Raw genomic sequence first — 22243 nt, forward strand, 5'->3', positions numbered from 1 at the left:
CTATAAGATCAAGTTATGATTGATACCAATGCCCTGTAGATTTCAGTAGATCACTGAAGTAGGTTGCTGAGTGTTTAGTGGAGGGTGTGGAAGTGTTATTGGTGTGTCTCCATACCTTGTGCACGTATGTCCTTTAAGTTTAAGTGAGGCTTTTTCCTGTTCTCATATCACCTTTACATTTTGATGGGAACAAGTAAGCTTGTTCCAGTCATAGTAATGAATGGTCTGGTGTAAAAACATATTTAAATTATCCTTAATTCTGACAGCTTCAGGAGATACAAAATAATAAATTTAATATTTCACCAAATTTTGCATATATTAGTGTATTTGTAGTGAAGTGTTGGACCTAAAGGCAAAGCATTTCATCAGTATTAATTTAAGAAACATGAGTTTCCTTCTAAAACTGAGAATGATTTTTTAAATTTCTACAAAGGCAAAGCTGTCAGTGAAACTATTGGAAGATTGAAGTCTGCACAGGTACCTTCACTTATGAAAATGAGAGTATTTGTTTTACTGCAGTGTAGAAGTTTTGGGGGTAATTTATGGTGCTAGTTTTGTGTTAAGGACCTGGCAAACTCTCAAGAATAACAACCTTAGTAATTATGCAAGGTCAGTTCAACTTGAGCAATCTGGATTGTGGTCTTAACAGAGGCAGGTCAGTTTCTTAGGAATTTCCTTGTAGAGAAGAGTTAACAGCAGTACTGGCCCCACTAAAGTCAGTGGGAATTTTGCCAGTGATTTCCATAGAGCCAAGATTTTACTTGTCTTTAGCAAAGCTATTAAATACAGTAGGTTGCATAAACTGAGGGAGAAAGTGAAAGCTACAAATAAAGAAGCTTCTTTTTTTTTTTCTGGATTTATGTAGATTCTGCAAATGCTTTTCCTACTAGGTATGTGCTTTTTGACAGTTATGACACAATTTCTATTTGCTTCCAAGTACATAGGGAATACACCTATTTAATGGGAACTCTAATATATTGAAAGAATCCTGTTTTCTGACGTGCAGTGAAGCTATTGTTTACACACATATGGTATTCAGCTACAAATTTGCCTGTCTGTACATTTCTAAGTTTAGAGAAAAGAATATGAGAGCTATTCTGAACACTAATATTATTCTAATATAGACAAATATGTAGGATGCTACTTTTAATCACAGGAAATAGAAGTTAAGCTAAAATTGGCCTAAATTCCTTCATATCACATTGATGGGAAGTCAATGGCTCCAGGTTCTTAACAGCTAACTCATAATGCAGCTTGTTTGACAGGTAGGGAGGAAGCTGCATCCTGTAGTCTGAGGGGAATGAAGAGAGGCATGATGAAACAGGGAACTGCTGGGCAAACTCAAGTGGCAGAAGAGAGTCTACAGATCATGGAAGGAGGGGCTAGCCACTTGGGAGGAGTATAAAATGCTTGTCAGAGGATGCAGGGAGTTAGCTAGGAATTGAACCCTGCAAGAAAGGTCAAGGACAACAGAAAGGGTTTCTCCAAATACATAGAAGACAAAACACCAGAGGCAATGCAGGCCCACTGCTGAATGAGGTGGGTGCCCTGGTGACAGAGGGTGCAAAGAAAGCAGAGCTACTCAATGCTGCCTTTGTCTCTGTCTGTACTGCTGGAGAATGTCCTCAGGAGCCCCAGGCCCCGGAGGCCCCAAGTGGCAAGTGAGAATAAAGGACAAGTTTGCCTTGGTTGTTGAGGACTGGGTTAGGGATCCATTAAGCAATCTGGAGATCCCTTAGTCCATGGGTCCTGATGGGATCCACACACAGGTGCTGAGGGAGCTGGCAGCAGTCATTCCTAGGCCACTCTCCATCATCTTTCATAAGGTGTGGGGAACAGGAGAGGTGCCTGAGCACTGGAGGAAAGCAAATCTCACTCCAGTCTTCAAAAAGAGCAAGATGGAGGACCCTGGTAACTATAGACTGGTCAGCCTCAACTCCATCCCTGGAAATGTGATGGAACAACTTCTCCTCAGCCCTGTGTCCTGGCATATCAAGGAAAAGAAGGTCATTGGGAGCAGTCAATGTGGTTTTACCAAGGGGAAGTCATGTTTAGCCAACGTGACAGCCTTTTAGGAGGACAGAACCAGGTGGATAGATGATGGTAGAGCAGTGGATGTGGTTTCTCTTGATCTCAGGAAAGCATTTGACACTGTATCCCACAGCATCCCCTCAGCTAAACTGAGGAAGTGTGTGCTGGATGAAGTGAGCTGGATTGTGAATGGGTTGAAGGAAAGAAGTCAAAGAGCTGTGATCATTGGGACAGAGTCTCCTTGGAGACCTGTATTGAGTGGAGTCCCTCAGGGATTGGTACTGGAACCAGTACCATTCAATATATTCATCAACCACCTGGATGAGGGAACAGAGGGCACTGTCAGCAAGTTTGCTGATGACACTAAACTGGGTGGAGTGGCTGACACACCTGGAGGCTGTGCTGCCTTTCAGTGGGACCTGGATAGGCTGGAGAGTTGGGCAGGGGAAAACTTGTATGAAACACAACAAGGTCAAATGTGGAGTCTGGCATCTGGGACAGAACAACCCCAGAGACCAGTATAGGTTGGGGACTGAGCTGTTGGAGAGTAGTGCAGGAGATAGAGACCGGAGGATCCTGGTGGACAGAAGGATGACCCTGAGCCAGCGATGTGCTCTGGTGGCCAAGATGGCATTCTGAGGTGTATTAGAAGGAATATGGCTAGTAGGTCTAGAGAGGTTCTCTATCCCCTCTGCTCTGCTGAGTTGAGGCCACATCTGGAATATTGTGTCCAGTTCTGGGCCCTCAGTTCAAGAAGGACTGGGAAACTGCTTGTAAGAGTCCAGTGCAGAGCCACCAAGATGATTAAGGGAGTGGAACATCTCCCTTGTGAGGAAAGGTTGAGGGAGCTGAGAATCTTTAGCTTAGAGGAGACTGAGAGGTGACCTCATTAATGTTTATAAATGTGTGAAGGGAAAGTGTCAGGAGGACGGAGCCAGGCTCTGCTCAGTAATGTCCAATGACAGGACAAGGGGCAATGAGTGCAAGCTGGAGCAGAGGAAGTTCCATGGGAACGTAAGGAAAAACTTTTCCACTGTGAGGGTGACAGAGCCATGAAATAGGCTGCCCAGAGATGTTGTGGAGTCTCCCTCTCTGGGAACATTCAAAACTACCTGGATACATTCTTTTGTGACCTACTCTAGGTGATCCTGCTCTGGCAGATGGGCTGGACTGGATAATCTTTGAAGGCCCCTTCCAACTCCTAACTTTCTGTCATTTAATTATATGATGCTCAAAACACTTTATAAATCAGACTGCACAAAGAGGTAAAGTACCTTGCCAAAAGACATCTCATAAGCCAGAGAGCAAGCTAAAAAGACAATCTCTGGTAAAGTCTGCTCAAACTTCCTGTTTAGGAAGCCACATTTCTCCCAGGTAATTAATTCCTAAATAGTTAGGGGTTATGGGGTGTTATTTTTGAGAGGTGATTGAGCATGTTTTTTTCTGCCTTCTTTTGGTGTAAATTGCTGCTGTGTGTCTGTATGTCACATACACTTTTTTTATACATTGCACTGTGAACTGGTCTTCCCTCTCATAGGAATATCTCACTGACCCACTACCAAACTCTATGACTAGATCTAAGAAGAGCTGTGAGATCACAGCTGAAAGAAATAAGAGTGAGAAGAAAGGGCTTTTTTTGATAAAGTGAGTAGTACAGGGTTGGTTGGTTTGAGCTATTTTAGGTGAAACCTGAATTCTGTTTCTAGCTCTGCTTCCACAGCTCAACCAGAAGCTAAAAAATGAGTCTCAGAGTAGTCCTTGACCAACAAAATCCCCAATTTTAATGCAAAATAAGCTTAAAGTATACTACATTCTTCTCCAAGTCTGTGAGCCAGTCTCCTCATCTACATAGGCTAATGATGTAGTATATACAAATGGAAATGTCTGTCCTGAGACCTGGGAAATTAAAGGTACATGCAGCATGGCACAGCTAAATCCATTAGGTTCATTTAATAGGGAAAATCTGTGTATTTTTCCTCTTGATGCTGTCCAAAGGCATTCTGATCCATCCACCCTCCCAATTAAGAGCCAGTTTTCACCAACTCTGCATATGCCAGATGTCAGCCAGTTTCTGTAGAATCCTGCCAGAAAATATGGTAAGTTTATAATATTTGTCTTCTGAATGGTTTTCTGTGCTACAATAACTTTTGAATTCATTTTTAATAAGATGCCCTCCCATAACCACTGCTCAGACCTGTGTAAGCATTTTGTAAATACAAGCTCCACTCCCTGTGTATAATATTATTACACAACCTTTAAGCTCATTGAGTCCAACCTTAGCTATGGAGTCTGCTGCTAAACCACATCCCTTCGCACCACATCTCTCCTTTAAATACCTCCAGGGATGGGTATTCAACCACCTCCCTAGGGAACCTGTTCCAGTGTTTGAGAGCCTTTTCATTTAACTTGTGTTTGTAGAATCAGGCCACCAAGGATGACTGTGGGCTCCTAGGACAAAGATATTACAGCCCAAGGCTGTAAAGTCTGACATATGTGGTACAGCAGTAAATAAAGTTTGGGAAGAAGAAGAAACAGTCTGTCTCTGAGGCTGAGGGGAAAGGGGGAACCCAATATACATGAATTTGTGGTAGAGCTTTATTCAGTGTTCATACTCTTTCTGCTGACTGCTTACATTATACTGAGTTTAAACAGAGAATTTCTGCTGGCGAGATAGAAGCTTTCTGTTAGACTGGGACTATATGCAGATGGTTAGGATGGCTTCTTACTTAGACTTATGCAAAAACATTTTAAAATAATACATCAAAGTCATAAAACAATAATGAAACTGCACTGGAGGAAACAGATTTTAAGTGATCATAAGGAAACACAGAAAGATGTGTGCTCCTGCTTTTAAGCTATTGTAGGTTAATATTAAGTGGGCAACTTAAAGTTAAGCTATTTAAGCAACAGACTCTGAAGTTTTATTTGTGCAAACCTGAGATGTCTGACATTCAGTTGTTTATTTTCTGTTTCCAAAAGATCGTTTGGCCACATACTTGGATATTATTTTTGTCTGACAGGGATGGAGCTCAAATTTATCAGGGATGTCAGGAAGGGAAATGGCCTTTTGCCAGAATAGCCATTTACTTTATTGATGGCTTTCCCCCACCCTTTATATTGAGATATTATTTTTGTTTGAACAATGAAAATAACCATTGGTACAGATGCTGATTGACAAAGTTCAGAGTCACCCTCCAAGAGACCGAAGCTAAAATAATGACTAATCCTTCCCTGCTGTTCTTAGATTTGTGGAGGCCCCAAGCAAAGTTTAAGGCAGATGCCACTGTCCCCTCCAACCCATGTGTGCATGACTCACACTGCTTATAGCTTAACCAAATGGGGTCCAGCCTTCCTGGGCCTCAGGTCTTGGAAAATACTTTGCCTATTCACACATAAGACTCACTGCCTGCAGTGACATGAGAGAGTCTAGATGGGGAAAGGAAATTTATGGGAAGGGGGAGATCTGAGAGAGTGGGAGGATGCATCTTTAGAAGGAGAGATAGGAAGTGCCCCATGAATGTCAGATTGAGTTTTTCCTGAATTCTACAAGTAATGCCACAAGGGAAATAACATGGATCATCAAAGCATTCTTTTATGCCCCAATAAACTCCTTGTTTTAGAAGCAGACCCTATACATATAAACAGAAAAGCAGTGTGTGTTTTGAGTGTCCAAGATAGCTATATATTTTTTTCGTAATCAGACAGGAAAGAAAATAAAATGTAGGCAATACTTACAAAATGGATACAACCTCCAAACTGTGTAAAAACTCAATCTGCATAGAAGCAATGTTATTGAAAAGGACTCAGGGTTATGAGTCCCAGTCTGGAATATTTAACTGATCCACACAAAGAGGAAAGAAATGGTTGAGAGATTAACCTAGCAGTGAAAAGACAAGAAAAGCTCTATTAAAGTAAGCCAAGCCTCTACCAAGTCTGTAGGTACTTAAAACATAGAGCCTGAGTAGATAACCTGGTTTGTATACAAGCACCCCTTTTGCTACCCACATGGTAGAAACAGCTTGGGCTACTGGCATCCATGTAGTTAAATATATGCATATATATTATATATATGCATATATGTTGTAATATTACTTACTTGTAATATTATTTATATAAAGAGGAGTCCAAATTTAGGTTGGTTGTAAATTTCACCTAACATTGTAATTATTCTGGAAGAAGTCTTGAGCCAGCTTCTCTGCCTGACTTTAGCTACAAGATGCCATTGTAAACCAGATGGCATAAAGGTGGTGGCTAGGTCAACCTTCTTGACTGGATTTGGAGACTCAGCTTTGTACACACCAGGGAAGGGAGGAGGCTCTCAGTCCTCCCACCCTCCTTTGCTTATTTAGGGCCTGGGATTTGAGAATGAAGATGAGCCTGCCAGGGGGGACAAACTGATTTATCTAAGGACAGGTTTTATTCCAAGCTAATACCTACAAGAATATGGTAGATGCTTATGAAGTGTCTCTAAATGACACAAAATAAGCAACAAATTGTTATCTGTAATGCCATTAATGGCTTAAAGAAAAAAAAAATACCCAGGGGACATTCATCTCTCTAAACACTGACAATTTTATTTTTGTAAAAGGCATTTTCTAATTTGGTTGGAAAACCTGCCAAAAGGCAGGAAGGACAGGAAAGTAAGTCAGAATGGTGTCCATAAAACTTTAAAATCCCTTTCCAATATGAAGATGCTAACCCCCTCAAATTTCCAAAACTTCTGATATTAAAGTGGTAACAGAGCGTGACACAGCTGTTGACACATGTCTTTCGGACAGAGGTCTTCCCTGTTGTTCTAATTCAGAAAAGATTCAGGTAGTGTTTTCTCCAGGAAAGCAGCCCAATGTCAATTGTACTTTGCTCATTCTAGAGTTTGGAGCTAAGCTGAGTGGGTCGTTTGTACTCCAACAGCCAGAGATTTGCTTACCGTACAGTTGGGGTCTTATTTTTATGGTGAGAGATGGTAAGATCCACAAGGGCTTGTCATAATTCTTTTGAATCTGTAGCACTGATGTATTCTTCCTGTTACAAAGGAAAAAATGCTTTTTAATGCATCTTTAATGTGGCACTTTTCCATAACAAGAGACAATACATAGCTTCACTTTTTGGGCAGAAGGAGTTTCCCTTTAGTAACTACAGTTACATTTCTCTTCTAGGTTAATCTGCTTTCTTCCTTGCAACCTTCTTTTTGAAAAGAGGGAAAATACAGCAATTTCCTTTCCCTCTCTTTTGCTCAACTCTGGGACAGATGGGTGGAGGGGGAAAAAAAACCCAAAAAACAAGATTTGGGATCTGCAGTAAAACAACGGAGCAGGGAGACACAGCAGCTGGAACAATGGGGCAGCTTTGTTTGTTAAGCAGAGGTTGATGTCCTTACATAGGTTTATTCAGGCCATCTCAAAAATTCTTGTTCCCAAGAAACTAAGTAGCTGAACAACAACTATGAACCTGCTCCCATAGATGGTAATGGATTTCTTAGAGACTCTAAATTCTTTGTCAGTCTACTTGCATGTATCTACTCTCAACAAGACCCTTAGAAATTACTTGCACAATGATTTGTTATGCTGTCATTACTCATTAATCTGAGCTTCTGCAAATGATTTTTCTTCTTCTGAAGTAAAAATAAAATCCTCATTAAAGAATTTGTTTGTTTTAAAAGCTACACAAAGGATTACAGGGTCTTTGCAAACAGATGTAAGAAAAAATGTGGTTATGCAAAATGTTCCCTCTCCTAAGCCTTTGCTTTCCACTGACTTCCAGGAGCTCTGAATTGAGTTTGAAGTGCATGGCTTAGCTCACTACAAAGCTTGGGGTCTGTAATTAGAATCACATGTACTCGAGGCCACTGAATCTGATTGTAGGTGAAAGTACCAATTTATACTGGAAATGTGTATTAATATTATGCAAAACCAAGGAAAAATCTGTTATCAGATCTGCAGATGACCATAGCCATGATGGTTTCTATTAATGTTTCTGAAACTTACTTGAATTTGCCTCATTTCTGGTAAACATCTTGTGGTGGCACACTGAACAGCAACAAGGAATTCTCACTCTAGAGTAAGAATGTCCACACATGGTGTTAATCAGGGTAACTCCATGTGTGGACAGGCTATTATGTGTGACTTCACACTGTTTTAGTCAAACCGGTGAACTTCTTTCTACCCACCTTTAATCAATTAGGAGAGGGTTTCAAGTAAAGTGCTTAAGCCAATACTGAACTGAATCCAGGATTTCTGTTGAGGGGGGTTCAGTTAAGCTGGCACAAACTTTAGACAATGTGTGATCTTTGTTAGTTGCCTCCTGCAGCTGTCTGATAGGTGAAAAACAGTAGCTTGGAGGCTGTGAAGAAAAGCTGCTAAGGTCCCACTAACTTCTGTAAGATCCTCGTAACCTGAGTCAGGGTATTTAAAGAAGAGAGAGAAATAGATATGCATATGTAGTAAAGAAAGCATAAAACACCCCCAATGAAGTAAGCCACCCATCATGCTTCCCCTTTTGCAGCTGCTCCTTCCCAATAAAATAGGAGAAAGCAAAACCAAACACAAACAAACAAACAGAACAAAAATGAAAGAACAGTCGAAGAAAGATGACCTGGGCATTAAGAGTGTGGATGGAGGTCAGTTCTGTGATGTTTCTTCATATAGTAGAGTTAGGGGCACAATGAGAAGGTTGGTGGAGCCAGGTTCAAAAAGAACAAAAGGAAACGTCCCTCCACACAGTTACTGGGAGATCCATGAAATCTGTTGCCAAAGGGATATTTTGGACGATCAAGGTTTACAAGAACGCATGGGGAGAGAGAATAAATACCTGGAATAGAAATTCATTGAGGACTACTAACAGCAGAGAAACCACATTCCACTGAGAAAATGCTCTAAACTCAAAGCAGCTGGAAGCTGGGAGAGCAGCTGGGAGAATTATCATGTTGTGTTTTCCTTCTTCATACTCTTCCTTTGGTGACCACTTATGATCATTGCTGAAGACAGGATATTGGGAGAGTTGGACTCTTGGCCATATGGACATTTTTGTTCCTGTGTCAGAAAACAGCAAGTAACCTCGTGCAGAACAAAACATGCACCCTTTCAACTCTTACTGTCTTAAAGGCTTTTTCCAGTTGGACATTTTGAGGAGAGGTATTAAAAAGTTGTGTTTATTGAGTAGTCACAAGAGGAACAGTCCAATTTGAGCCCATGTGGCACAACTACTACGTAAACATGAACTGACTTCCAACTGTTTGTCCGAATAAAATCGAGGGCAAAGTATAAAGGGGTGATGAACTCTCCATTTGTTTCCAGGCACATTTGCCTGCAACTATTATCCTCCACGTTATCTTGACGATCTTGGCAACAGCACAGCCAACGGAGTGCTTTCAACTCCAGCTCCTCCTTTGACCACTAACAGTGTTTGTGTTCCTGTTTAAATAAGATAAGGAGGTTAGGGAAGAAAAAAAAAAGGAAAAAGAAGGGAGGGGAGGAAAAGAGCAGAGCTGACTGCCTCATTTGGGTTGAAATTCTCATCTTGGCTTGTTGAGGGGGAAGAAATACGGGACGTTGGAGGGCTATTTTGGCAGCTAATTTAACAGAAAGATTCTAGAATACCTTTTTTTTTTTTTAAAGGATTTTTTTTATTGCTAAAAGTTTTGTTAGACTAAAATTTACCGAGAACAGGGGTTGAAAAATCTCCCTTCCAGAGGTTAAAACTTTCCTTCTCTGCTAGGTGGTTGTCCTTTTAAAAAATTTTCTGTCTTGTTGTTGGGGTGTGTGTGGGTTTTCTTTCATTTTCTTTTTTTTTTTTTTTTGGGGGGGGGTGGGGGTGGGGGGGTGTTGTTTTTGTTTTTCTTTGCTTTATTTGTGGCTTTCTTCTACTTGGCACCGAGAGAAGTCACTGCCTTTTCTCCTTCATAGAATCAGTCACGCCGGCCCTAGGTTCACGCTGAGTATCTGTAAAATTTTCCGAGCGAAAGGGAGTCCCTTTTACAGTGTGTGTGGGGGTGGCAAGGAGAGAGGTAGAGGGGTCCCAGAAGCAACAGGGTCTCTGCTTGAGAGCTGCAGAGGGGTCTCTGGGCTGCTCAGCGTTCGGCTGTGTAATTACCCGGGCAGGCAGTGAATTAAATCTTTGTGAAGCCCACTGAGTGAGGGGGCTCCTGCAAGCTCTTTTGCAACCAGTCGCAGGCGGCTGGGATAACATCAGAAACAGCAGCAACAGCAAGCAAAAAAAAGGGGGGAGCCCACCGGACGCTGCAGTAGAGCCAAGCCCCCGCTCGGTACGAGTGCTCCTGCCGGCGGGGAGCAGCGGGCGGTCGATGGAAAACCTCGGCGGGGCCCGGCCTTTGCGGCTGCTCTTGTTCCTGGCGCTGATGCCTTCGCTCTGGGGCCAAGGTAAGTCCGGGGAGCGGCGCGTCGAGCCGAGCAGCCAGCGGCCGCCGGGCTGCGCTGCGCTCTTTCCCCGCAGCCCCAGCACCATCGGGCCCAGCTCTGCCCCCAGGGCAAGCAGCGCCGCGTTCCGCGCGTACTGGTGGGCTGGGGGATGCCGGCGCATCCTCACCTAACCGGGAAGCTGCCCGCGGCGGGGGACCTCGTCGCCTCCCGCCCCATCCCCGGGCTGGCTGCCCTGGCGGTACCCGCTGCCTTACTCGGGGCGGGGGCGCGGGAAGCGGTATCCCGCGGCTGCGAGAGCAGGCCCACGGGGGATGAGGACTGCTGGACTTCTCCCTTACCCGCGCCCCTGGACGTCCCGGGCACGCTTTAAAGCAGCTTTGCTGTCACCGAAATCGGGAATCAAACTCCTTAGCACCGGGTTTCACATTAAGGAGCAGGCTCTATTGTATTACAAACCTGCGCAAATTAGGGTGCTAGGGGCGCTCCCCCAAACCTTGCAGACCATTTGAAATCCGGGGCGGCTGGGCTCCCCCCGGGTGCATATCCCCTACCCGTACCCCTGGGCGTCCCGGGCAGACTTTAAAGCGCCACTGCCACGTTCAAGTGAGCAGAAAGGCGTGGCGTGCACCGGCTCTGCCGCCGCCGGCTCCCTGTCCCCTGCGGGGCAGCCGCCACCTGAGCCGGGTTATCGCTGCCCCGGAGGATCTGTGTGAGGCTCCACAGGGACAGGCTCTGCCACGGGGAGACGGTGAGTCGGTCGGTGGTAGAACCGAGCTGCGCTGTTCTGCCCCCATCCAGAGCCAAGCGCCCCCGGGCTGCTGGCGGCGGGCCCGGGAAAGGCACTGGGGCCGCTCCGAGGATTTCTCGGTGTCCTGGGGATTGCGACGGGGGACGGTTGGCGCTGCCGACTGCTGTCGCCGGTGCCCTGCTGCAAGTGGAGCACTGGAACAGGCTACCCAGAGAGGTTGTTGAATCGCTGGAAGAGTTCCAAACCCAGCTGGACGTGTTCCTGTGTGATTTACTCTGGGTGATCCTGCTCAAGGCAGAGGGGTTGGACTAGGTAATCTTCAGAGGTGCCTGCTGTCCTTTCTAACCTCTACCGTTCTGTGGCTATGTGAAAGGAACCCGGTGGTGGGCACAAAAGTGTCCCGAAATAGGCAGTCAGAAGAGATGTCAGGTCTGATCTGCTGGGGACCAAAATACACCACCCAAAAATGGGAAACAAGATCAACGGGTTACTTTGAAATCTCAGTGGAATAGGAAGAATAGTAAAGTGAAGGATGCAGTCTTCTTGAAGACAAGATGGGAAAAGTTGATGAATGATACTGTGCTTTGTGGTTGTTTTTGAAAGTGGGGATCTAGATCTGGGCCATGGCTCCCTTACCATCCTGTGCACTTTTTTCCTAGTCTCTTAATACTGTGTAGAAAGAGGATATTAATTTAATTCCATGTGGCATTCCAATACAAATATAACTGGTGATACAGGACAAAGAAACCACTTCTCATCTGGTGGTAATGAATTTATCATACCTAACAGGTAAGTGTGCCTTTTTCTATTAGAGTCACCCCAAGGGGGCTATTCAGAGTTGAGGCTTAATCATGCTGCACTCCAGGCAAACATTTAGAAACATATGGCCTCTGCAATAGGCCTCACAACAGCAGACAAAAGCCAGTAAAATAAATTATTTGTTACTATCACAGTGTTTTGACTCTTCGTTTTCATATAGCAGAGCACTTGTCACAGATACACTCAGAATAGTTGCTGACTTTAACCACTCCTTTTAAAGAAGGAGGAACAAAAGAAAGAAGCTTTGAAAAGCAGTGTTTAATGACACAATCCCAAGGTAGCTCCTACTTTCCCTCAGACTACATCAGTAAAACGTGGCTTTAATGTATCACAGTCAACAGACATCATCATTTTAAGCAATTCAACATTATTTGAAAACACCAAAGAATTAAATTTTGTAATCTCTGTACACTTAACTACTGGACTGCTTTTTAGAAAAAACATAAGTAATTACATAAATAAGTTCGGGTATTCATAGTTTTTTAAAACACAAAGTGTAGCCAGATTTGTTAGTAAAACCTATTTTAGGCTTTTATTCTCAAATGAAAAAACATACTCTGATTTCACTGAGAGCTTCTGCATCGTTAGAACTTCTGAGACACACTGGATGACATTAGATTCAAAGATCTGAAATGAAGGTAAGGATCCTTGCTTAGAGCATGCCTTCTTAGAGTAGGCTTCTGTCAGGTGAAATAATTGCTAGTAACTATAGTCAATAATGTAATAATTGCTAGTAACTGCTGTAAGAAAGATTTTTTTTTTTTCACATGGCCATCTGTGTTTTGCAGGCAAATGAAGTCATAACTTGTTAGCTCATGTTGTTTTAAGTATAGGCTCCAAGGGACAGTGTGTGTGCTCCAATCATCATTAGAATAGAATAAGAGGTTTGACAGAATCTTAGGGTTTGGAAAAGACCTTCAAAGATCATCTAGTGCAACCCCCCTGCAAGAGCATGGTCACCTAGAATGGGTCACACAGCAACTCATGCAGATGGGTTTTGAATGTCTCTAGAGAAGGAGCCTCCACAGTCTCTCTGTGCAGCCTGTTCCAGGGCTCTGTCACCCTCACAGTGGAAAAGTTTTTCCTTATGTTCACGTGGAACCTTCCCTGCTCTGGCTTGCACCCCTTGCCTGTCATTTGGTTATCACTGAGAAGAGCCTGGCCTGTGCTCCTGACACTTGCCCTTCACATACAAACATTAATGGGGTCACCCCACAGTCTCCTACAAGCTAGACTCACCTCCCTCAACCTTTCCTCACAAGGGAGATGCTCCACTCCCTTAATCATCTTGGTGGCTCTGCACTGGACTCTTTCAAGCAGTTCCCAGTCCTTCTTGAACTGAGGGCCCAGAACTGGACACAATATTCCAGATGTGGCCTCAACTCAGCAGAGCAGAGGGGGAGGAGAACCTCTCTGGGCCTACTATGCACACCGCTTCTGATACTCGCCAGGATGCTGTTGGCCACCTTGGCCACCAGAGCACATCGCTGGCTCACGATCATCCTTTTGTCCACCAGGATCCTCAGGTCCCTATCTCCTGCACTACTCTCCAACAGCTCAGTCCCCAACCTATATTGGTTCCTGGAGTTGTTCTGTCCCAGATGCCAGACTCCACACTTGCCCTTGTTGTGTTTCATACAAGTTTTCCCCTGCCCAACTCTCCAGCCTATCCAGGTCCCACTGAAAGGCAGCACAGCCTCCAGGTGTGTCAGCCACTCCACCCAGTTTAGTGTCATCAGCAAACTTGCTGACAGTGCCCTCTGTTCCCTCATCCAGGTGGTTGATGAATATATTGAATGGTACTGCTTCTTCCACTCGATACAGGTCTCCAAGGAGACTGTTCTAATGATCACAGCTCTTTGACTTCTTTCCTTCAACCAGTTCACAATCCAGCTCACTTCATCCAGCACACACTTCCTCAGTTTAGCTGAGGGGATGCTGTGGGATACAGTGTCAAATGCTTTCCTGAGATCAAGAGAAACCACATCCACTGCTGTACCATCATCTATCCACCTGGTTCTGTCCTCCTAAAAGGCTGTCAGGTTGGCTAAACATGACTTCCCCTTGGTAAAACCACATTGACTGCTCCCAATAAACTTCTTTTCCTTGATATGCCAGGACACAGGGCTGAGGAGAAGTTGTTCCATCACATTTCCAGGGATGGAGTTGAGGCTGACCAGTCTATAGTTACCAGCGTCCTCCATCTTGCTCTTTTTGAAGACTGGAGTGAGATTTGCTTTCCTTCAGTGCTCAGGCACCTCTCCTGTTCCCCACACCTTATGAAAGATGATGGAGAGTAGCCTAGGAATGACTGCTGCCAGCTCCCTCAGCACCTGTGTGTGGATTCCATCAGGACCCATGGACTTAGGGATCTCCAGATTGCTTAATGGATCCCTAACCCAGTCCTCATCAACCAAGGCAAACTCCTCCTTTATCCTGATTTGCTGTGGAGCCTCCGGGGCCTGGGGCTCCTGAGGACAGTCTCCAGCAGTATAGGCAGAGACAAAGGCAGCATTGTGTAGCTCTGCTTTCTTTGCATCCTCTGTCACCAGGGCACCCACCTCATTCAGCAGTGGGCCTGCATTGCCTCTGGTGTTTTGTCTTCTATGTATTTGGAGAAACCCTTTCTGTTGTCCTTGACCTTTCTTGCAGGGTTCAATTCCTAGCTACCTCCCTGCATCCTCTGACAAGCATTTTATACTCCTCCCAAGTGACTAGCCCCTCCTTCCATGATCTGTAGACTCTCTTCTGCCACTTGAGTTTGCCCAGCAGATCCCTACTCAACCATGTGGGGCTCCTGGCTCCCTTTCTTGATTTTGTGCTCAATGGGGTGCTCTGATTTTGAGCTTGGAATAAGTGGTGCTGGAATGCTAACTGACTGTCTTAGGCCCCTTTGCCTTCTAGTTGCCTTTTCCATGGGATTTCCCCTAGCAATTGCTGGAAAAGTTGGTCCTGCTAAAGTCCAGGGTTATGATCCTGTTTGGTTCTCTGTTCCTACTGTCCAGTATCCTGAACTCCACCATCTCATGGTTATTGCAGCCAAGGGTGCCCTTGGTCTTCACCACTTTGACCACACCCTCCTTGTTAGGGAGTGTAAAATCTTCTCCTAGTTGTCTCATCCACCACTGGCATCAAAAAGTTACCATCAGTGCACTGGAGGAACCTCCTGCACTGTGGATGGCTGCCTGAGGAGGCCTTCCAGCAAATATCTGGGTAGTTAAAATCCCCCATGACAACCTGAGCCTGTGATTGCGAGGTTGCTGATAGCTGCTTCTAGAAGGCCTCATCAGCTTCCTTGTCCTGATGAGGTGTCTGTAAAAGACCCACAACAGTATCACCCATAGCTAGCCTGCCCCTCAGTCACACCCACAACCTCTCAGCTTCTTTTTGGGCAAAGATGAGCTCTTGAGTGCTTTAGTTATACAATTGCCAGATTACTAGGACAACATAGTTCTGAAATACAGCCTCATCCCAAGGTCGTTACCATCAATTTTCTTAACTGCTTTTCCTTGCTAATGAATTACCAGCATCTATTATATATATCTGAATCATCAGCATCTATGAACTGAAGTCCTCATTCTGAAAAAACAAGAGGGACTGTCTTCAGTGGAACTGCCCAGTACATGTGAATATTTGCAAGAGTAAGGCTCTTAAAAACCTTCTAAATTTTACCGTACAGCTTTGTTTTGCTACAAACATTTAATTTTTTAGAGCGTGTTTTTCCTTATCATATAAAGTACCCTCTTCTGAAGATGATCTACTTCACATCATTATGTCCAAGCAGTGCACAAATAGTTCATCCTCCAGCTGCATCTTTGGCATATCTGGGTTCTAAAGACACAGTTTTAACTCACTAAACATCTGGAAACATGTCTATTCAGGGTGAGCTTATAGTTTGTAATAAAAAAAAAATGTTCCACTGACTTTGTGGAATGAGTTTTATTTTAAGATTATGATTTTTGCATGTGCTTTTCTAGCAGTAAATCTATAAGAAGCATATGGGTGCAGGTAGGACTTACAAAAAGGATTTCTTGTCTGCTATCACAGGTAAAAGCTCCTCCCCCAAAATCACATACTACCAAAAAACACAGTTCTGAAATGTGAATACCATCTCTAAATTAGTTTTCAGTTGCATTTTGTTTTAATAGTCCATTTTCTGACATGGCATTTTATTGCAGTCAGGGGAGGAGCAAGATGTCAAACTCTTGTTTTCCATCTACGTAATTGAAAGCAGACATGTTCATGAAATCCAAGATGAAAATCCGTAAACTATTTACCAAGTTACTGCAGTGTATTTGTAGTATTCGGTCACATTTTAGGCATTATCTGATGCAGGTCAATGCATTTTCAAAAGTTATTTATTTATCATTGCACTTTAGCCTGTTCTGCAAATTTCATATCAACTTTACACGTGTTTCTAATCAATAGTTGTGTTAAGACCAGCCTGTTCTAGAGTACTTTTGTGAGCATTTTTTGAAATTAAAGATGGGTCTTAGACCTCTGGAACTTGACAGAAAGAGAGTTACCTGGGACCAGGAAAAAATTTCAGTTTGGTTTTGTGGTTATGGATAGATCTAAAGAAGTAGGTGGCAAAATCAATTCAGTAAACAGAGAATATGGGTTTACTAGAGCTAGTAAAATACTTCTAGAGAGTAAAAGGGCTGAGAAGGTCAAGAAAGAGAGCTGAAATCTAAATTCAAAACAAAACAAACAAACTAAACAAAACCAACCCCAAAATAATCAAAGCATGGGCAAGAATTTTGGTTCAGTAAAGAGAGAAATTGACAAAAGTGTGTGTGAAAAAGGCAGCAAAAAGGGACAGTTGTCAGTAACAAGGAGTAAGGGAAATGAGCAAAGAAAGGACAAAAAGCAGGCCATTTTATCCAGGATATGCAACAGTTTGTGTAAAGCACTTGGGAAGTGTCAAGCACAGGTATTTATATGTAGATTTGATGGAAGTAAGTAGGCCAGCTGTAGAGCACATAATAGTTAAGTCATCACTGGGAGAGCAGATAGCATTGTTCCAAGATGTAGAAGTGGAGGTAGAAGACTGCAGGGTGAGAAAGTATAGAAAAACTATCTGCAAACAAGTCCATGAAATAGGTCTTGGGAGCAAAAGGGAAAAGTGAGGAAGAGGGCTCAAGAAGAAAAAAGAACATAAAGGAGAGGATGTCAGGAGGATGGGGCCAGTCATTTTTCAGTGATGGCCAGTGACAGGACAAGAGGTAATGGGCATGTACTTGAACACAGGGAGTTCCATCTACACAGAAGGAACTTCTTTACATTGAGGGTGGTGGAGCTCTGAAACAGGCTGCCCAAAGAGATGGTGGAATCTATCTCTGAAGTCGTTCAAAGCTCCCCTGTGCACTGTCCTGTGCAACCTGCTCTAGGTGAACCTGCTCTGCTGGGGGTGTTGGGCTAAATGATTTCTGGAGGTTCCTTCCAACCCCTTATGATTCTGTGATTCTGTGAGGGAAGGAGTCAGTACAGATCAGTGAAGATCCCTAGAAGAATGTGGAGGATTACTGGCCAGAATATTTTGTGAGTAAATATTAGTTCAGAAATGCTCAGAATAATGTCAGGTGGAGAAGGAATAGTCAAAATAGTATCTACAAAAATTATGTACTGGGTAGTTTACAGTGATAGGGAGAGTGCATATAGTAAGGGGAAAAACTGACAGTAACCTGCCTGTTTATCAGACTTGATGAGGATTCTTGTCCTGCTGAAACCATCTCTAGCCAAACACTGGGATAGTTCAGTAGAAGTAGTGCTGAAAGTTATCTGTGATGAAGAGGATGCAGCAGTTCCAAACAAGGATCTCTAGTGCTAATGCTTTCCTAAATATGCTGGCATGTCTTTGGCTAATGCAATTAATGAAGTGTCTTGCCTTCCCTTTTTTTTTTTTTTTTTTTTGAAGGAGTGGACAAGACCCCAAGGCTCATGGGTACTTTGCTTTGTAACTTATATATAATTTTAGACTTCAAACTTCTGAGAAAGTGCCCTTTGGATATCAAATATGTTTTGTTGGATCTTAAGCAGGAAACTGATTTTTCTAGAGCCTCTGGAATACTGGTTCAAATTCTTTTCAGTTAATCAGATTAATTGGAAATTGTCATTAGAAAAAATAAAAAAGCTGAGTGATAGTTCTGATAAGGTTTTGGGTACTTCCTACACAAGTATAGGAATTAGTTTGGGGATGATGGTAGTTCCCACAAATGAGCCACTCTCCACAAAAAGGCTGTATGTAAGATGTTCCCCACTAAAGGATGCATTTTGAATCTGGTCAAAATCTGTATGGAGATATTAAGCATAGTAATAAAGAAAGCAATTTTGTGTCAACGCCAAAGTAAGTGGATGGATATAGGACTACTTGGTTTGGTATAGTACAGCTTTTTAGGGTGTTGCCTAGGATTTACTGAACTGGAAGGGATATACTGCACAAATGCTAGCATCAATACATCCCTTTGAAATACTACAACCATCCAGCTGCGGAGCTGTTATGACTAAATTGCAAGTACTGAATACTTCTAATATTGATACTTTGGCAGGAAATTTGGAAGAGCTAGATACCAGTTTGTCCCTCACTATACATAATTTCAAAAATGAGGAAAATCTCATGTAAGAAAGTTGTAGTAGTGCTTTCTCCAGTAGGAAACCTTCTCTAAATCATTGCTGTATAATTATATGTAAAAAAAAGGATCTTTATTATCTTCCTGCTCTCTAAAGTCTGTGGTTCCTTCCATACTAAACCTTGTTCTGTTGTGCTGTAAGTTGTTTCCCATCTACTTAGTGTTTCCAGACTATTCACGATACAGAGTAGATGTGTTTCACTTAAGCAGTGCATAAAAACATAGTTATTCTTGCTGATTTTCTGGTCAGATAAAAAATAGAGAAATCCCAGTGGAAAAATATTTTTCTTGTAACCATTTTTTTTGTGAAAAGAAAAAAAAAAGGAATGCTTTAGCATAAGCATGACTGATACTATGAGATGTGATGCTTTGTCCCATTCTCATACCCTTCATCTTTAAATTGTTTTAATTTAAATATATGTTTATATACTTGGACTCAATCCAAAGCTCTTTAAGATCTATCTAAGGACTGCCATTTACTGCACTACATTTTAGATCATGGACTTCATTCAAACAAACAGGACTAGTAATAGATGAATTGTAACACCTCCTATAAAACCTTCTAATCACACTTTAAAAAGTCAAAATGAGGAATCAAGAGAAGATAAAAATGTGTTCTTAAGTTAGCCTTAAGTGGTACTTCTTCTTTCTATCAACAGAAGTAATTTCATTATTTACATGATTTTCTCATACAGGGAAGAGTGAAGGACAAAATAGGCTGTGTACTTGTCAGAAAGCAGGTGCTGCCCTTCCAGTTCAGAGTCTCTTTTGTAGGTCCACCCATGCCATCTTGGTAAGACTCTTTAGGCCACCAGTGTCCATCACAGCTGTGAATACCCACCCCACCCCACCTCCCCCCCTTTTTTTTTTTCCATGTTCCTGTGAGTGTTTCAAGTCTAGGACAGTCATTAGTTATACTAAGTGGTTTACAAGATGCTGAAGCATGGGCTCCAGTGTTAAGTTTCTCTCAATACCACATATTTTGGAAGTCTTCAGGACAACCTTCAGTGTTCTAGTCTTACTGTCTTTCAAACTCCAGCCTTCTCCCAGGAGAAGTCCAAAAAATAGCCTGCTGAAAAAGATGAAAGCATTTATTGTTCATAGGAAAGACATTTACATGAAGGAGCAGTCTTCAGATAAAATGAAGGAGCAGTCTTCAGAAAAACAAAAGGTTATTGAAATGTTTTGAGAGCCCCTGAAAAAGCATCAGTAACCAAAGAATCGGCTTTTGGAGTGGACAGAGAGGTATTGTCTTAGTTCTCTGTCATTAGGGACATCGAAGCACAGAAGTGCATTGTTACCTAGAGAGGTTGTGGAATCAGTCCCACTTGATATTGTTTGGAACAACAAAATAGCAATCTCCCTAAAACTGACCAAATTTTATCAATTCTGCTGAGAGTACTGGGTAGGACAAAACAACCACCTGAGGGCTCTTTTGTGGTGTTTTGATATGTATGTAGGATGCCTTGTAGTCTTCCTGGAATAGATGGAGTAGTCTTTTCTAATTTTTTAGTGGCCAGTTGCCCATGTTTGTGAAAGAATTCTTACTAGATCTGAGACAAAATAAAAAATCCACCCTAAAGCACTTTTTTCCCCACCAGAGAAAATAAAATGTGTTGCAACATAGCACTGCCTTCCTTATGCCTGTCTTTTTCACCAAACAAACCAGCTGCTTCATCATCAGCCATTGCCATGAATGATTTTAAGAGATTCTTTTATGAACTGCAAACAGACACTTCATAAAATGAGGTTTGGCCATATCTGAACCCCCCCCTCCCCCCAATTGTGTGATGGCCACTGCTGATGCTACCAGATCCACATTCTCCATAAATGAGTGTTCTCCAGACCTAAGAAAGTTTCCAGTCAAGTCTTGGCTGTTTTAAGACCAACCACAAAACAACACTAAAATACCAGGCATTTCCTTTAGGGTGCTGGTACTTTAGTTAATGAGCTAAGTTGGTTTCTTCATTGATTTCAGCTGTCCTGAGATAATCACAATCAGCTGAGAATTATCTGAAGGTAAGGGTTCAAACCCTTTAAGCCTGTTTAGAAAGAGTCCTTGCAGCACATGAACTGCTAGTGGTTGTCTGTCTGTCTGTCCATAACAATCCAATGTGACCTCCAAACTTGGAACAATGAAGCCCTGTTGTCATAGACCTTCTCTGAGGCCCAACAGCAGTCTGGAGCAGTACTGGAAGGGACATCTAGTGATGAACACAGCTGTGCAGGCTGGAAAAGGTACATGGGAGACTGCCTTCTGGCTTGTGTTGTTGTGGGTATTACAAGAGAGGGCACCCTGGCTCCTGTGTTTGTTATGAAGTTCAAGCTGGTATGTTCTTTAAGGGAACCTGTAAGAGACAACCTAGTGTAAGGACTAAGAATAGCTTCCTGTCCAAAGGTGACTTAATGCTGCAGCTCAGCTTTGTCTGTTCATCTTACCCCATCAGTGTGTTGTCGTATTTTATGTATGGTCTTGAGTTAAGTGAGTACTTCCCTGAAGGAAAACAAAAGCTCCTGTTCTCTTCTCTCTCTGCATATAAAATGGAGGAAGGACATCATCATTCCAGTCTGAAGAGATCCAGGAAATACTTGGATTGTCTCAGATGGAGAATGGCAATGCTTTCCTGCAGCACTCCATTACTCCTAGTTCAAAGCTTTTGTTTTGGGGAATCATGAGGCCAGGTTTTTTGTTGCATGTCTTTGTCTTTCCTCACTTCAGGTCTCCTTCACCTTTTCCTTTACTGTGTGTGCCTAGTCCCTAGGTTTATACATAGATCAAGGTGCAACAAGGCTGTACTTATGATGTTATTCTATAACCAGTTGGACCTTTGAAGTCAGCTGGCTTCCCTCTTGTCCAAACACACCTCTGGTTCTGTTTGATAGATGCCTTAAGTGGCCAGCCAGAGTGTATGTGCATTGTCAGAAACAGCATTTCCACGATTTCTTGTAATGACAACTGAAAAATCAAGACTACAAATCCCAGCTGCCAGCACTTGACTGCTGTTCCTACTACAGAAGCAGCTGACTTGTCCAGCCAGGTGTCATTGTTTCAAGAACAATTAGTTTGGTGCAGCAGACGGGCTAAGCACACTTTGTCTGCCCTGAATCTATAAGCATAGAATCATAGAATCAGTCAGGGTTGGAAGGGACCACAAGGATCATTCAGTTCCAACCCCCCTGCCATGGGCAGGGACACCTCACACTAGATCAGGCTGGCCAGAGCCTCATCCAGCCTGGCCTTAAACACCTCCAGGGATGGGGCCCCAACCATCTCCCTGGACAACCCATTCCAGGCTCTCACCACTCTCATGGTGAAGAACTTCTTCCTCATGTCCAGCTTGAATCTCCCCACTTCCAGCTTTATTCCATCCCCCTTAGTCCTATCACTACCTGGAGCCTTGGCCAAAAGGATATGCAGTTGCTCTGGTTTTGTGTCAGCAGACTTCAACTCTAAAGGGAGCTTGGAAGACAAAGAATTTGACAGTGAATAATATGGATGACCAGTATAGCATTTTGAGGATTAAATTCTGTATGCAGCCTTGTTTTTTTTTTTTTTTTTCACATGACAGTTGGATGGATGAACATTACTAGTAAGAGAGTTTTCTGTACAGAATAAGAAAAGTTTTATCAGAAAGGTACAT

The 22243-nt window shown here is 43.0% G+C and overlaps 1 protein-coding gene across 1 annotated transcript in view; it reads left to right on the forward strand.

The window, feature by feature from the left end:
- The first annotated feature begins 10554 nt into the window (after positions 1-10554).
- FBLN1 (fibulin 1) overlaps positions 10555-22243 on the forward strand; it is a 92178-nt gene continuing 80489 nt past the window's right edge. The window contains exons 1-2 of the mRNA XM_054399738.1: positions 10555-10706; positions 10907-11370. Coding sequence (XP_054255713.1) covers positions 10555-10706; positions 10907-11370 — 616 coding nt within the window. The remainder of the gene's footprint in view (positions 10707-10906; positions 11371-22243) is intronic.

Source organism: Indicator indicator, chromosome 3 (assembly GCF_027791375.1).
Source record: "Indicator indicator isolate 239-I01 chromosome 3, UM_Iind_1.1, whole genome shotgun sequence".
In the NCBI taxonomy this organism is placed as follows: Eukaryota; Metazoa; Chordata; class Aves; order Piciformes; family Indicatoridae; genus Indicator; species Indicator indicator.